Source organism: Natator depressus, chromosome 5 (genome assembly GCF_965152275.1).
Source record: "Natator depressus isolate rNatDep1 chromosome 5, rNatDep2.hap1, whole genome shotgun sequence".
In the NCBI taxonomy this organism is placed as follows: Eukaryota; Metazoa; Chordata; order Testudines; family Cheloniidae; genus Natator; species Natator depressus.
The window spans coordinates 72,681,200-72,698,904 of record NC_134238.1 but is presented as its reverse complement, the minus strand read 5'-3'; the positions used below and the strand labels follow the sequence as shown (position 1 = coordinate 72,698,904).

The 17,705-nt window shown below is 39.4% G+C and overlaps 1 protein-coding gene across 1 annotated transcript in view; it reads left to right on the top strand.

Moving 5' to 3' along the window:
* The window catches only part of SEMA6A (semaphorin 6A), a 161,766-nt gene extending 144,729 nt beyond the window's left edge, over window positions 1–17,037 (top strand). Inside the window, exon 20 of the mRNA XM_074952997.1 lies at window positions 16,915–17,037. Within this exon, the coding sequence (XP_074809098.1) occupies window positions 16,915–16,967 (53 nt within the window). The 3' untranslated portion in view covers window positions 16,968–17,037. The remainder of the gene's footprint in view (window positions 1–16,914) is intronic.
* The last annotated feature ends 668 nt before the right edge of the window (window positions 17,038–17,705 follow it).

Sequence of the window (17,705 nt, the reverse complement as noted above, 5' to 3'; positions counted from 1 at the left end):
ATTACTGGTGAAATTCATGCCAGTGCAGCGAGCCTACAGATACCTGTGGACAATACCACTTTAAACCAGAAGGGACAGATCCTCGTCTGGTGTAAATTGTCGTAGTTCCTTTGACTGCAAAGAAGCTGGGAGAATTTACACCAGCTGAGGATCTGCCCCTTAATGCAAGCTTCCTGCACTGGAGGGAAGCTCATCCTGCTGTAATAGATGTCACAAACAACTCAAGTCAGAAGAATATTCTTTCGTTCCTACCTTCTGAACCCTTTATCGCAGATGGGAACTCATAAATCAGCACATGCATCGCTCCTTGAAATAAAAACAGTGAGTAAAACCCAATGTCTATGGAAATCTTGTTCAAGCCTCTTGAATGCTCAGCAAGAAATAAATGTGTATTTCTCTCTCAAACAATAGTCTAGCATGGACATGCTGATAAGAACCCCTAGAAATAATTTCATGGTTTTTTAATGCTGCCCTGGTGCACAGAAAAGACTTATCTACAAAAACAAAAACAAAAAAAACAGACACACAACAAAGATTTTATGTCAGAGACTCTTCAGAAATAATGGCATAATCTTATCAATTTTCAACAAATATAATCTAATGCATGTAAGCTTCTGATGAAAGTATCACCTTTACTGGTGCCACAAACTGCAGATTAAGCTTTTTTTAATGCTGCGTAAATTGCTTGTGAAGCAACCTTTTATGAGATGTGATGGTTCAAACAATTTTGCAAAGGGGACAAAGAATTTGTTTTACACTGCACTGGTTTCCTAGGAAACACTGAAAAATGTAATACAATATCTCTTTGCGGTAGTTCAAGGACCAGCATGTGTGCGTCTCTCTCACACTCTGTTTTTGTTTGTTTGTTTGTTTGTTTGTTTTGGGCTTTTGTAGTATATAATATCTGCCTCTAACTTTCTCTTAAGAGGAAACCCACAAGAACAGAACAAGTTTTGTAATACTGCAGCACTGAATCTGAAGGACATCCTTCTCCCTGATAACCATGTGCCTGTTCTGAATAGAAAAGAAAAACTTTGAGCCACTCCAAGACTTCTTCATTTTTAGCAGTTTGGATCCACAATCAGGAAAGCCAGGGACTGAAAGTTCTTAGAGCAAAATTTCAGCCTTAGAATGATCCTCACGGCTGACCTTGGTTATTTTGCCATCTGTATGGGCTCAGTGCTACACCACAAGTCAATGGAAGGTAAGGGCTCTCTCTATGAGTAGGGTGTGCAAACAGCAAGTGCGAAAGATCAGGAGAGAGGGCGGGGGGTAATAGGAGCCTATATAAGAAAAAGCCCCAAATATCAGGACTGGACCTATAAAATCAGGACATCTGGTCACCCTATCTATAAGTACTGACTGCCCAATGTCAATTAGAGACCTAGTCATGTACTGTAAGGAGATCAGAACATCGTTCTATATTCTGACCTGAGGGAAGAACTTTGCCCTTCTCCTATGTACAATTAATGAGACCCAAGAAAATATAAGTTATAATTCAGAAAAAGTCTGCTATGCCTCTAACCAAATAAGTACTTGACCGAGTCTATCTGAGTGCATGTTTCTTTTAAGAATATTATTAATGCATTTGAATAATTATCTCTTTTCAGTAGTTAACAGCAATACAGGAGTATTAGGTGCATTATCAAAATTAATGCTAAAAGACTTTAAATACATCAACATGTCTCTCACCATGCCAGGGCCCATATATGGGTTAAAGACCTAGAACTCGATTCACAGATATGCTCTGCCTCCTTAGTTTGACTCTACTGATGCTAAACCCCTGTAAATACAGGGTAAGTGGCCACTTAAACTGGTTTTATGGTTGCTTTACACTGCTGTGTTGGCACAAAGCAGCTGGAGTATACTGGTGATGCTATCCCCAGTAAACTGAAGGATATGAAAAATAACAATGCGGCATCCATTTTGTTAGTAAAAATGATGGCTGTCAATTAATTGCAGTTAACTCAAGCAATTAAAACAAAACAAATTAACTAGATTTAAAAAATAGTTCTGATTAATCACAGTTTTAATCACACCATTAAACAATAACAAAATACCAATTTAAATCTATTATAAATATTTTTGGATTTTTTTCTACATTTTCAAATATATTGATTTCAGTTATAACACAGTATACAAAGTGTACAGTGCTCATTTGATATTATTTTTATTACAAATGTTTGCACTGTAAAAAAAGGTAAACAAAAGAAATAGCATTTTTCAATTCACCTCATACAAGTACTGTAGTGCAATCTCTTTATCGTGAAAGTGTAATTTACAAACGTAGAATTTTTTTTCACGTAAGTGCACTCAAAAAGAAAAGAATGTAAAACTTTAGAACCTACAAGTCCGCTCAGTCCTACTTCTTGTGCAGCCAATCGCTAAGACAAAAAAGTTTGTTTATATTTACAGGAGATAATGCTTCCTGCTTCCTATTTACAAGGACACCTGAAACTGAGAACAGGGGTTCACATGGCTCTGTTGCAGTCGATGTTGCAAAGTATTTTCATGCCAGATATGCGAAAAGTTCATATGCCCATTCATGTTTTGACTCATAGAATGCACTCTCATCTTTTTTTACAGTACAAATATTTGTAATCAAAAATAATAATATAGAGTGAGCACTGTATACTTTGTATTCTGTGTTATAACTGAAATCAATGTATTTGAAAATGTAGAAAAATAACCACAAATATTTATAATAAATTTAAATTGGTATTTTTTATTGTTTAAATGTGCAATTAAAACTGTGATGAAACATGTCTATTTTTTAATCTCGCAATTAATTGTTATTATTTGTTTAATCGTTTGACAGCCCTAGTAAAAAATATTTCACATAACCTCAATTTGATTAATAGATTATAAGGCTAGTAGGGACCATTTGTTGTCTTCTAGTTTTACATCCTGTATAACACAGGCCACTGGACTTCCCTGAATTCCTGTTTGAACTAGTGTGTGTCTTTTAGAAAACCATCCAATCTTGATTTTTAAAGTTCCAGTGATGGAGTATCCACCACAACTCTGGGTAAATTATTCCAACTTGGCAAATCTGACAATCCATCATTTCTGATTTAGGGAGTCCTATGATGGTAGCAAGCTGTAAAGTTCATTATAATTAATATGAATCAGATGCATTCACTAGCGTGATACAAACCAAACATACAACTGCAAATGGAATTAAAATAATTAAAATAACCTGCTGGTATCAGGAAAAAACACAAAATGAAGTCCTCAAATCTTAGCCCTTATTTATATCTGTGCAAAACTCATTGAAAAGCCAAAAGACTATGGACCAAGTTTTGCTTTCACATGTAAATACTCTGGAGTAACTACTGAATTCCAGGGAGTGAACTGGAGTAAGCGCACAGTAAATGAGAGCAGCATTTGGCCCAAAGTGTCCAGTTAACCTGGAAGAAATGGAAAGAATTGCTGCTGGCAGCACAGTTAGGCTGCAATCCTGCAAAATATTTAAGAATATTTAATTTTAAGCATGACTTCAATTGACTTCAATAAGACTGATCCATTCTTAAAGTTAGGCAAAAACTTTGATGCTTTTCTGAACTGGGGCCATAATGAACAGAAATAGCAAAACTAAGATCAGTGCTGTCCTCCTTATAAACCATTTTACAGCAGATTGCCATGAATCCTCAGTAACAGTAGTCATCACTAAAGCAAACAAACATCAAGGAATTATCTGACAGCATTAAACATGCAGAAAACAACTCTGTGCCAAAGAAGGAAAACTACTTATCTCTAAAAAAGATTCAGGCACTCAATCCTGCAGCCTTTGCTCACATAAGTAGTCTCATTAATTTTATATGGGAATATTAATTACTGTACATTACAACTACCGGATAGAGAAATAGGGTTGGGCCCAAATGGCAAAATCCTACTTATCTTACAGGTAAAATTATGGATTTTTAAAATGGTCAGTGCTTCAAATCAACCTGTAATCAGAAAAACAAGTTGGGTCCTTTCTGGCTTAATGCATCAGATATAACGATTCTGCGACTGGAATTGGGTTAGTGATGCTGATGATATGTGAATCTAGTTTGTTCTTCCTTTTCTGGATTAGTTCTGCTGTGCTAATAGGAACAAGACATATTAGACATATTTTAATCATTAATGTCAGGAAATAAATACGCACAACAACCAAGTGCTACTATTGCACAGTCATCTTTTCAGAGTAAAAACTTGGAGTTCCATAGTATTTAGTATATTTCACTGGATTCCAGGAAAATTAAACAGATCTGGTATTAATCATTCACATTTATATCCCCACTAACTCAGTCTTTATTGTAATTTTTATATCTAAATGTCTTGGAACTATATTGAATTTGTATTTAATTTTTTAAAAAGAACATTAAAAGTACATTGCTGATGGAAATAATAAAAATATGTCAACAAAGTTAAATCTGATTTTAAGATGAGGAATTATCTTTAGATCTCTGTAATGATGAGGAGTTGGTAGAAATGCAGATCGGGAGAGTGACACCTGAGTTGCCGCTTGCACTGCTTTCTAAATTCAAATACGATCCATTTACATGTTTTATATTAGCATTTCCAGAAGCAGATCTTGACCATAAACACACTTTTTGCAGGATCTTCTCTACTATTCAAAACCAGAGTGCAAAATGCATTAGGTTGAATAACAGAGCACTAAGTAGTCTCTTGGGTATTTCCTTTTAAACAAACATGACATTTAACATAACTAATGAAACTCAATAGATTCTTCGTTCATCTTTATTTTTTTACCTTTCAATACAAATCAAGAATATACAGCAGTCTATCCAAGGATTAAACCACCAGATTTTAAAATGACGTGAGGGATGGCACACATCTTAATCCCTATGGTAGATGGTTTAAAAAAACATATTTAGAGTCTATGATTAATTTATATTTAGGTAAATACAGGGCAAATAAGAGAAAGAATAAACAGTGACAGTTTATCAAATTAATGAGCAGGAGGTCCCCCAAACCACAACTATTTTACTATTACTTCATAAATAACTTAAATCTGCAGGGTAGTGTATTGTAAGTTCTCTGCTATAGTTGGCATTCTACCATACCCGTAAGAACCCTACCTCTCGCTGTAAGAACCCTACCCATAGGAACCCTAACCCTAGCTCCAAGTACCTAACCCATAGGAACCCTAACCAAAGGGTGGGGACCATTGCCCAAAGGAGCCCTAACACTAGCTTCAAATACCACACCCATAGGAACCATCAACCTAGCTCCAAGTACCCTACCCGTAGGAACCCGAAGACTAGGCTGGAAGCCCTACCCACAGGAACACCAATCCTAGCTCCCAGTACACTTCCCATAAGAACCCTAACCCTAGAGCTGGAAGCCTTCCTACAGGAACCCTAACTCTAGCTCTAAGTACCCTACCCATAGAAACTCTAACCATAGGGCAGAGAGCCCTTCCCAGAGGAAACCTAACCCTAGATCCAAGTGCCCTAACTGTAATAACCATAAACCTAACTCCAAGTACACTATCCATAAGAACCCTGTCCCTAGGCTGGAAGCCCTGTCCACATGAACACCAACCCTAGCTCCAAGTACTCTACCCTAACCCAAGCTCCAAATACACTACCCACGAGAACCCGAACTCTAGTTCCAAGTGCCCTAATCATATGAACCCTAACCATAGCTCAGGGAGCCCTGCCCATAGGAACCCTAAACCTAGCCCCGAGAGCCTACCCATAGGAACCTTGGTATCATTGGACTCAAGCGCTAGCAAGCTATGGGGTGGTGTGAGGCAGACTGCTACAGCTGAAGTGTCAAAGGAAGGCTGTGGTTAGCAGAGACATCAGGTTCAGATGACCTACTGTCTCCTGCCAGAGACAATGTGATTGTGATGAGGTGGGTCCTGATGGTTTGGTCTTAAACTGCTTCTCCCAGATGCGCTTCTCTCTAGCTCCAAGCACACTACCCATACAAACCGTAACCATAGCTCAGGGCGCCCGATCCATAGAAACCCTAACCCTAGGTCCCGGTGCCCTACCCATAGGAACCCTAATGGTAGATTGGAGTCCCATACCTATAGGAACCCTAACCCTATCTCAGAGGACCCTGCCCACAGGAAACTTCATCCTACCTTTGAAAGACCTACCCATATGAACACTAATCCTAGATCTGCGAGCACTAACTACAGGAACACTAAACCTAGATCCAGGAGCACTAACTATAGGAACCATAACCCTATATCACAGAGCCATACACACAAGAACCCTAATCCTATCTCAGAGTGCCCTACCCATTAGAACATTCACCCTATTTCGGAGCACTCTACCCATAGAAACCCTAACCCTAGCTCCAAGAGCCCTACCTGTAGGAACCCTAACCCTATCTCCAAGTGTTCTACCCATAGCAAACCTAACCCTAGCTCTGGAAGCCCTATCCATAGACACCATAACTCTAGCTGCAAGTGCCCTGCCCACAGGAACCCTAACCCTAGGGCAGGGAGCTCTACCCACAGGAAACCTAACCCTAGCTCCAGAAGCTCTATTAAGAGGCACCCTAACTCTAGCTCCAAGTGCCATGCCCATAGGAACCCTAACCCTAGGGCAGGGAGCCCTACTCATAGGAACCATAACCCCAGCTCCAAGTGTAGGGACAGGATTTTATAATTGTACTATAAGAATAGAGGTATTAATGTATGTCTTGATTTTATTTTACCAGCCACCTTTTTTGAATAGCAGAAAGGAATGACCCTTTGTGACATTGGTAGGAATGCATTTAACAGACCGCCAGTGTCTGTACTGATGTTAAGGCAGGAACAGACCAGAACAATTTTTATGACTGATTATGGTTACTTTTTTGTTTTAGGAGAAATTATAATGTCTACTATGGTTTTTTATATGTATTACAAATTAGGCACTTTAATTAAATATTTTTTTTTTTGTTTTAAGGGTTAGTGAGTAAAAGACAGGCTTGTGTATTGTGTTTATGTTAATTAAATTAAAGGAACATTAAAGGCCTGAGCCACAAAGTAAACTGTTTTGACCACAATATTTATTTTGTTTGTTTGTTTTTTATAACAAAATAGCAAATAAAAGCTGTAGTAAAAAAATTTAAAAATTAAAAAAGACAGTGCTCCTCGGAAGCAACAACAGGGGTAAGGTGCACAAAACAAAAAGAAGCAATGTTAGAAACACTGAGCCTTGAGATGGCTCCGTTTAATCAGACTGTCACTTTAATAAAGGTACGTGAAAACTCTGTAAGCACAAAAAGAAATAGTTACACCTTATGTAAAAATTAATATAAATAATGTTATAGAAGTTAAACTATGGAAGGAATGTGCATTTTCCCCAAAACACGTGCAGTGTATATGGTAAAAGAAATGTGCAAACATACCATGCTACTTAATTAAAATGCTATTAGGGCTCCAAAGGGAGCCACAGTAGGTTGGGTTTTCTTTTGCAGATTGCTGTGTGTTTTAAAAGCAGGAGTTAAAAGTAATCAGAACTCTGGTAAAAGTTAATTGTGTCCCCTTTAAGACAGAGGCTCTAAGCTGCTGATGGCGTTGAATCCAAAAGCAAGCCAGGAAGCAGTGTGTGTTAATGCAAGTTACCTAACTGATAAACAAAGCAGCACAAAAAAGCTGCAGATAAAGGACATACCTGGTCAGCAAACAAATTGTCTAAATAAAAGGCATAGTATAACAAAATACCTTTAATAAATTTAATGTTAATAAGTACCCCTGTAACAATGCATAGTGTGTATGATTTTTTTAAAAATCCTTTAAGGTCACATGGTAATGATGCTTCTCAGCTATTACCTGTAAATAAATTTAAAGCTTAACACAGCAGGAAAAACATTATAAACTTGGTCTGCTGTATAGGAAGGGAAACTGAGGTACTCCCACCTCATGGATTTAATAACTAAACAGTGGGATAATTTCCCCATAACCCTTAAAAGGTAGAAGCCATTAAAACCTGGCCGGCCTATAGAACAAAACACAGGAAAGTATGGGGGTATAATTTAACAGATTTCTCTGTTTTGCCTGCAATCAGCAAGGGTATTTGTAAAATATATATATATATATATATATATATATATATATATATATATATATATATATATATATATATATATATATATTCTAAGCAATAATCTGCCACCCCAAAAGGGGTAGAAACATGTTCTTTTGTCTTTCAGAAAATCAAAAAAAGCTAATACCAGCTAAAAAGCAACCAAAATTCCATGAATCTACTGTCACAATAAAAATTGTGTTTTGTGTTCTATGTTTTGTCTTGTCAATGTTTTGGGTAATATCAGAAAACACTAAGGTTTAAATACACTTGCTAAAGCAAAGAAAAATATAACTGATACTTATCAGTACAAATAGATGCAGTATGTTTCTAGCATAGAAAGGCCAGACCTTTTAATTGGGGAAATTGTTGTTAAAAATCACACACCAAAAGGCTCTGGAAGCAAAAATATGGAAAGTTAGCCCACTCCCCATATTGCACATGGGATCCTTCTGGCTACTCTGGACCTCGAGCCAGTGGGCTGGGGAGAGGGGGAAGCTATTGGACACCAAAGGTTGCACCGAGTGCACTCCTCAAAGGTGGGTGTGCTTGTCCTTGCCTGCTGCTCCAGAGCTCTGTAGTAAAAACATTTCAGTAAAATCATGTATGTAAAATAAATAATAAGACCAAAGTACTGTATAATGGGCTATGTGTATGTGTTAATTCTTAAAAAAAGTGTTTTTAAAAAAATAAAAGTGTTAGCAACCCACCAGTAAATAAATATAAATGTAATGTAAGTACTGTGTTTGCCAATAATCAGCTTACTGTAAGCACTGATTTAGCTAAGTTCTCTATCAATCTTTGGCATTGAATGGCAAAAAGTTGTCAATCACCTGTTAAAAGGTAAAAAGGCAACACAGTTCCTAAAAACAAACAAAGAGGCAATGTGGGAAACTAAAATATTCATATTATACATGCAAAACTAAAAACATCTTAAAAATTCCCACTGCCAAAAAAAAAAAAAAATAACAGCTTACCATGGGTATAATGTTTTTACAGGCTGGTCTCCCACTTCCAAAGGTATATTGTCAATCATGCTTCATCCATTGTTAATTGTGTTGGTATTAGCCTGCATTTGCTTAATTAAAATGTTATGTATGTGTTGCTAAATAAAAAAAATGTTTGTTAAATTACAACCACAAGCTCAAATTGCCTCTCAATATGTGGCTATAAAACAATTATATAAGATATGACCCACTCAAGAATTGTTCTTGAGGGGTCAAAGGGGGGAATATGTAGGGACAGGATTTTATAATTGTACTATAAGAATAGAGGTACTAATGTAGGTCTTGATTTCATTTTACCAGCCACCCTTTTTGAATAGCAGAGAGCAATGACTCTCTCGGACACTGGTAGGAATGCATCTGACTGACTGCCAGTGTCTGTACTGATGTTAAGGCAGGGACATACCAGAACAATCCTTATGACTTGGTCACTCTTTTGTTTTAGAATAAGTTATAATGTCTACTATGGTTTCCTATATGTATTACAAATTAGGCACTCTAGTTAAATATACATTTCTTTGTTTTAAGGTTTAGTGAGTAAAAGACAGGATCTTGTATTGTGTCTATGTTCATTAGATTAAAGGAATGTTAAAGGCCTGAGCCACAATGTAAATTGTTTTGACCACAAGATTTAGTGAAGTTTAATTTATAATGTATTCTGCTGAATATAAAATACTGCTGTCTTCTCTTTGAGAGATTGTTTGTGTGAATGAGGAATGCATGCATCAGGAAAAGAATAAAAGATAACAATGGGAAGCCCGACAATAACCATCAAATAATAACAGCATAAAACCCCAAGATTAACACCACTTAAGGACTAATAATTACAGGATGACATTGCAAAATGCATGGACTCAAATGGAAATTTACAACTATAAAGATGGGGTGTTTTGCCATGGAACTCCGGGTTCAGTCCTGCAAAACCTTGGAGAATCGGATTGCAACCAACAGAACCCAGCTCCTCACTCGTGTTCAATCTAACTGGCCATTGGATTGACCTGAGCTACAACAGACTGGTAACTATAAAAACATCAACTTGCAAAACCGTCTGCATGATGTGTATGTGTGTGTAACTAAAAAGCATGTGCTAACTGTTGTATTTTCAATAAATATGGCATATTTGCCTTCTCTCTTATAAAAGATCCCGTGTGCTTTGTATAGCATAATACAAGTGCCCTACCTATAGGAACCATAACCCTACCTCCATGCGCTCTCCCCATAGAAAGCCTAACCCTAGCTCCGTGCCCCATGCCCATGGGAAGCCCAACCCTAACTCCGAGTGCCCTGCCCATAGAAGCCCCAACCCTTGCTCCGGGAGCCCTACCCATAGAAACCCTAACCCTAGCTCCAAAAGCCCTACCTATAGGATCCCTAACCCTAACTCCAAGTAGCCTAACAATAGGAACCCTAACCCAAGGGCGGGGAGCCCTAGCCATAGGAACCCTAACCCTAGCTCCAGAAACCCTACCCATAGGAACCCAAACCCTAGCTATGGGAGCACTAGGAGCTAGGGTTTGGGTTCCAGTGGTAGGGCTTTCAGCCCTAGCATTAGGAATCCTATGGGTAGGATGCCCACAGCGAGGGCTAGGGTTCGTACGTATAGGGCACCTGGAGCTAGGGTTAGGGTTCCTATGGATAGGGTGCCTGGAGGTAGGGTTGGGGTTCCTATGGGCAAGGCTCCCGGAGCAGGGGTTGGGGGTGCTATAGGCAGGGCTCCTGGAGATATGGTTGGGGTTCCTAAGGGCAGGACTCCCCGAGCTGGGTTTGGAGTCCTATGGGCAGAGTGCCCATAGCTAGGGTTAGGGTTCCTATATGTAGTATGCTATGAGCTAGGGTTAGGATTCCTATGGGTAGGGTGCTCGGAGTTAGGGTTAGAGTACCTATGGGTAAGACTCCTGGAGCTAGGGTTACAGTTCCAATGGGTAGAGCTGTTGGAGCTAGGGCTAGGGTTCCTATGAGTAGAGTGCACCGAAATAGGGTGAGTGTTCCAATGGGTAGGGCACTCTGAGATAGGATTAGGGTTCCTATGGGTAGAGAGCTCGCAACTAGGGTTAGGGTTCCTATAAGTAGGACACTGGGGGCTAGGGTTAGGGTGCCTATGGGTAGGGCTCCTGGAGCTCAGGTAAGGGTTTCTATGGGAGGGGAACCCAGAGCTGGGGTTAGGGTTCCTGTAGGTAGGGTGCTCCAAGCTAGAGTTATGGTTCCTATGGGTAGAGCTCTTGGGTTACGGTTCCTATGGGTAGGTGCTCCAAGTAAGGGTTAGTGTTCCCATGGGTAGGGGTCCCAGAGCTAGGGTTAGGGTTTGTATGGGTAGGGCACTTGGAGCTCGGGATAGGGTTGCTATGCATAGGACTTCGTGACCTAGGGTTATGGTTTCTAAGGGTAGAGTACTGAGATATACAGTTAGGGATGCAATGGGTACAAGTTCCAGATCCAGGATTAGGTTTCCAATAAGTAGTGTACTTGGAGCTAGGGTTTGGGTTTCTATGAGTAGGGTCCTTGGAATTGGTTTAGGGTTCCTATGTACAGGGTAACTGAAGGTAAGCTCAGAGTTACAAAGGGAACTTATGCAGCTAATTAAAGTTCTCTCCTATATTACAAGCACAACATTCACTGCCATAAAAATAAAAATAATTCTAGACTCCACTCAGGCAAAACAGAGAAATCTGCAGATCGAGCTCAGACTATTTCCCCACCTGCTTGTGGACTTGACATACTGCAGTCAGCGAAATGCTGCAGCAGAGTTCCAAAAAGTGCAGCTTTCTCCCAATTCCACTCACATCCACTGGGACCAGGACTGGGCATGAGTCAGGTATAATAGTTCACTTCAGTGAACTAAGTCTTTTATCATAGTCATCAGATCTAGTGATGATACGTTATTGTCTTGATTTAGCTTCTATTTATACATTAATCAAGGGGTTTATATTAATTTATTTTTAAGTATTGTGTGTTTCCATTAGTGTTCATCTCAGGGGTGGAGAAAGGCTATTAAATACAATTATTATTACTAGTGCCACCTCATTTCCAATTCTCTTCTGTACTTGCTTGCTTGCTCCCAGCTAAAGAGTTCAGGAGGAGGGTCCTTCACACTGGAACTTGTCAGATAAAGTGTCAGACAGCTGGTGGCAATATATTCATTTTACACATTGCTTTCTTTTCTCGTTACTTTAGATTTAAGCAGCAGGTAGTACCTGACTTAACTGTGTCCTGTTGACCCTGAGAGAGACAGCTCCTGAATACCAGAACATCATGGATAGTCTTAAATAGGGTCAAAATATTTTCTTCACTCCCTTCATTCTAGGTTCTCTTTATCCCCCTATTGTAATCCCCTACTCTTTCCCTTCCCATTCAGCAGACCTGCTATGCTAAAAAGGAGAAGAAGAAAAGCTGTAGCATGCTTGATTACAGCATATCCCTGCCCTCATCCAAGTTCACCTTACTTCCCTTGCTCATCCATGGTCAAGAACCTGAGCCTTGCACTGCCTTCCCCAGTCAGAAGGGCAAGTGTACTGAAGGTAATTCCAAAGCATAGTCTTCTGCTCCACATCATTTTATTATTAATTCTTATTAATATTTCTGCAGAGTCCAAATGTGCTCCATGCATTACAGGGAAAGAAAAGATGAGATTCCTCCCAAAGATGTTACTTGCCTAAATAACACAAGTAAAGCAGCAAGACAATAGGAGAAGGGGTAAGAGAAAGGAGAACATGAGGTTATATAGTAAGAATATGTATGTGTTCCTTTGCTTCCCTCTGCATGTGCAACCCATGCTTGCATGGTGTGGCTCTCTGATGACCCTCTAGTTTTACTCCACATGTACAGATTTAAGAGTCTGCTACAACAGTATTGTGAAATTTAGCTCAGGCAGCAGACATTCATGCTTGTAGATTTAGAGGTGCTGGATTCAATCCCTGCTGGCGGCAACCCATCAAAAGGCATCATACTATATATACTTTGGCACTATATATAGATATACACACACACACACACACACACACCCTTTATATATCTATTACTTACAGAAGCTATGTTGAAAGAACATTAAGGTTGCAAAGTCTATCACTCAAAAGTTAAGCTCACGAAAGCTCATGCTCAAATAAACTGGTTAGTCTCTAAGGTGCCACAAGTACTCCTTTTCTTTTTTCTTTTTACGAATACAGACTAACACGGCTGTTACTCTGAAACCTGTCAAAAGTTAAGAGAGGTCAGAATTAAAGCTGCCCATGCAACTTTAATTCAGCCCCCTTGTGCTTTATGATACAGTCCTTAATTACACGATAGCATACTCTTTTCCCCACAAGATCCCTGCAACACTCAGTGCATCGGGTGGATGACGTTCACTGGATGGGTAGCGATTTCATACTTTTTTACCCTCATCATTCAGTTTGTGGCTCCATTACTTATACAACACATATCATCCAAACCTTCCACTGAATAAGACATTTTGCGAGTGGGTTTCATGGTTATTAGTTGACAGCAGAGGAATGTTGTGACTCAGGAATCCTGGGTTCAATTCAAGATTCTGGAAAGGAGTGTGCTCTAGTCATCTGGCTCTAGCCAGATGCCATCTGCCCTGTCCTCTACTGTCCCTGTCCTTCCTGCTTCTATCCACCTCTGCTACTATCCTGGAACACACATCTGCCCCTGTCACTCCCGTCCCAGCCTGAGCACCATGCCTGACTCTGTTCCTGCCTTTTGCTCCTTACATTCCAACATTCTAGTCCAGGCGATTCCTCCTTCTTACCAACACTACCTGGGTGTCAGCAGGGAAAGCACTGGAAGCACAGGAAAAAAGTCTCTGTGTTCCCAGACCAACCGTCTCCAGCTGTCAGGAAAAGCAATTTCAGAAAAAGGCCAGATAAGTTTCAGGCTGGAAAAATGCTCAGTGAGCTCTGTGGGTGGTGGAACACATTCAGTGTGTATAGCACAGGGCTTTGTGGGCATGATGCACAAGGACTCCTTGGAGAATTTACCTCTATTGAGCATGTGCAAACAGTGATTTTCAGAAGATTGTATTGCAGCCAAATTTGGGTGGATTTTCACAGGGACAGCCAAAGGCACCTCCCTGACGGCAGGGTGATCCTCCTGCCAGGTATCAAAATAAGGAAGCACTAGAGATTCTCAATGACAGAGTTGTACGAATTTTTTAAGTGTCAAATGAACCTGTTTCCTGACTTTGTTCACAGAAAAGCCCAATCCATTTTTGTTGAAACTTTCAAAAAAAATTGAGCCTGAGGTAAATACCTGGCATAGGTAATTTCAGTCCCAACACAATAAAGTTTGTCTAAATTATAAGTACTTGTAAATAGGTTCTTATAATGGAAATGTTAAACAACCTTACCTATCACTGTAGCTGTACAGACACGTTACCATCTTATCATAGAATCATAGAATATCAGGGTTGGAAGGGACCTCAGGAGGTCATCTAGTCCAACCCCCTGCTCAAAGCAGGACCGATCCCCGACTAAATCACCCCAGTCAGGGCTTTGTCAAGCCTGACCTTCCATCAATCCAAGTGATATAATCACAGTCAGAAAGCTACCATTCACCAATAGCTATTACAGAGTGGCATCTGACATACCCCAGTTTCCCCCTGTATTTAGAACAGGATATAACTGAAATGTCTCAGTTGCCACTCTGCGGTAAGCATTAGCAAACCGTGCTTTTTTAAAATGATGAGGACTCCAAGCATTCTGATTTGCTGCTCTGTGTGTGTGGAATGATTTTCCCTCTTTCATTTCGTGTCTGTGTTTTCAACCTTGCCAGTTAATACATGGTGAAAGATGTACAGAGATTGCTTTTATCCTTCTAGGAAGCAAAGAATGGTGTAAAGCAGCCTCAGGATTGTACAAATGGGCATTAGGATTTGCTTTTTAAATCATGAGTCCACACACATAGCAGGGTGGATTTTACAGGGCAACATGATGAACTGCTACTGTAGCTGCCATCAGTTAAAGCACATTTTTATAGGTTACAAAGGCACTGAGTGAACGAATTTGACAGCTATGTGCTGCATATGCTGCTTTCCAGTGATCTTTGTAAGCATCAGCCTTCAACCTCATCCCTCTGTATTGGTTTATGTTATATTGAAGCATAAATCCGTACACTATATAGTTGGAACAAATGTTGGCTTCAATTAAAGAAACCACTTTTTAAAATATATTTTAGACAATGGGCTCTTTAAAACAAATTGAAATTTCAGAGAGAACTGAGGATATACTGGCTGTGATATTTGCAACTATCACTTGCTTTATATTTGAGGAATAAAGAGGTCACTGAAAATGCTACTTACTGGTAACATATAAAATAAAATATTTGCAGATGAAACTAATCACAGAAGTAAAGGTTCCATATTTCTGCCTTACAAAGAGATTAAAAAAACCAGCCTGTTGGCAGAACAGCCAACAGCATGGCAGAAACCAACTGTGTCTATGAGGTTTAGGGCCCTTAGCAACTTTCATGAATAGTGTAAATCTGTCAGGTATTTTGGTAAAGTACACAGTGTTTTTCCGTCCAAATCTGCAGGATAGTTTCTGGGAAGAGGTGTTGCCTTGCATAGAATGGGAGAGTGAAAATCAGGATTCTTGGGTTCTATTCCAGTCACTCTTTGGTGTTAGGCAAATTATTTCAGCTCTGTGTACCTCATCTTAAAATGGGGAAATCTTAAAGTCTCTACCTAATAGAGTTGTTCTGAGGCTTAATTCATTAATGCTTGTGAAATACTTCAAGAGCCTTAAGTGGAAGGCATTGTAGAAATACAAAGTAGCTTTATTATTAATAATAATGTATTCACATCTCTAAAGCACTTTAAGAATTATGGATAAAAGTGCTATAGGAGTGCAAAGTATTAATTATTAACAATAGTTCTTTCAATTTTGTGTGTTTACTCGACCTTCATTTTATCCATTGATACCAGATCTTAATACAAGATGCATGGAAGGCCACGAACAAATTTGCATTGGCTTATTATTTTGTCTGTCTTGCTCATGGAGGTGATTGTATGGAAAACCTCTATAGGGAAACATACCTAATTCTGCAAGCTGCAGTGTAGGAGCTTTTCAGCTCATATGAAAACTCCAGCTCGTTAAGGAAAGTTGCAAACATCAAAGTCATCTGAAAGATCAAAAATGGGGGGGGGGGAAAGAGTTGATTTGCATAGTTAAAACACTTGCAGCTTCACTCCTTTGGAATGCCCTCGCACATAAATGGAAAGTGAGGAAATTAAAGATTAAAGTGGGCATTAGGTCACATAAAAAACCAGGCCAGACCAAACAATAAAGAGGGCTGTGGTGGGGTCCAGGCAAGTCTGTTGCTGCTGATGGGCATTTTAAATGTATATCAACAAGCTGTCAGTCTAAGATCTAAAAATTTGGTACAAACTAATTAATTCCATCATCTAGCTATGATAGGCCTGGCAATGACAGATCTAGAGAACACTTTAATGGAGTGTGATACATAAGCACAGATATACCAGACAATCAAACTTGTGCCATGTTTCTGGTACAATGATCACAGGGAAGTTGTTAACAACACTGGCAACTATGCTTCAAATTTAAGATAAACGGGAAAGGTTCGTACTTTTTAGTTCTATTCTTTCATGTTGTCTGCAGGTTTCCATGGGGGTTACTTCCAGGCATTCTTCAGATTCATTTAAAAATAGCTTCTATCTATTCTGCCTGCAAAGATACCCTATTAATTATAAAATGATGCAGTGTTGTCTTGCTAACCCTGTCCACAAATGAGCATAACATATTTTGTGTCCACACCTCATTACAACATGCTAAGAGCAATGCCAAAGAACAATATTCAAATGCTGTTAATGGGGCAGACCTGACCATGGCTCTCATTGATTGTTATTGTTTGTATTACAGTAGCATCCACCAGGATCAGGACTCCAAAAGGGCGAGAGAGGAAACAGAAATGAAGTGACTTGCCCAAGGTCTCACCTCAAGTCAATGGCCAAACTGAGAATTGAACCCACATCACCCAGTCTAGACCATCCGCTCGACCCTGCTGCCTTCCACTTGTAACAGTTTAGTGCATTTGACTTTGTTGCAGACCAGCACTGTCTGTTAATGCTAAGCCCACTTTGAATAAGATTTCATTTAACGTAGTTCAATGGTAACCAAAACCCACTGGTAGCTTTTAGCTACTAGTTAGACAACACTCCAAGGTTATCTTGCAAAAAGGAGAGTTAGAAATTTTATTTTAAATGAAAGCTTTGAAACTGCAGAACCCAAGAACAAGCCAATGAAAATCTGTAAGAAGACTTTGGGAATTCATGACTTTTCTGCCACCCCATGTGCCTACTGTGCCAGGCCATGGCCTTTTAAAGATTGTCTGATTTACAGAAGGGATGGCTATTAACAAGCAACTCTCATTTAAAAGAGAAAATAGGGCCCTACTCTTCTCAGAGCACTCAAAAACAAACAAAAAACAGAAGCACCATTGAACATGAACTCCCAGTTATTGATTCAGGCTATGGCAAGTCTACAGGTAGGAAATAGAGAGCAGCAGTAAAGATTCAGCTCCAAATCAGGTGTGGGGGAGCAGGAGAGAAGAGGAGCACTAAACCCAGTGAGTCAATGCTATCTCTCAGACTCTATCCAGCAGGATTGCCTCAGCAACAGTTACAGCTCTGCTGCATGGTTGATATAGAAAA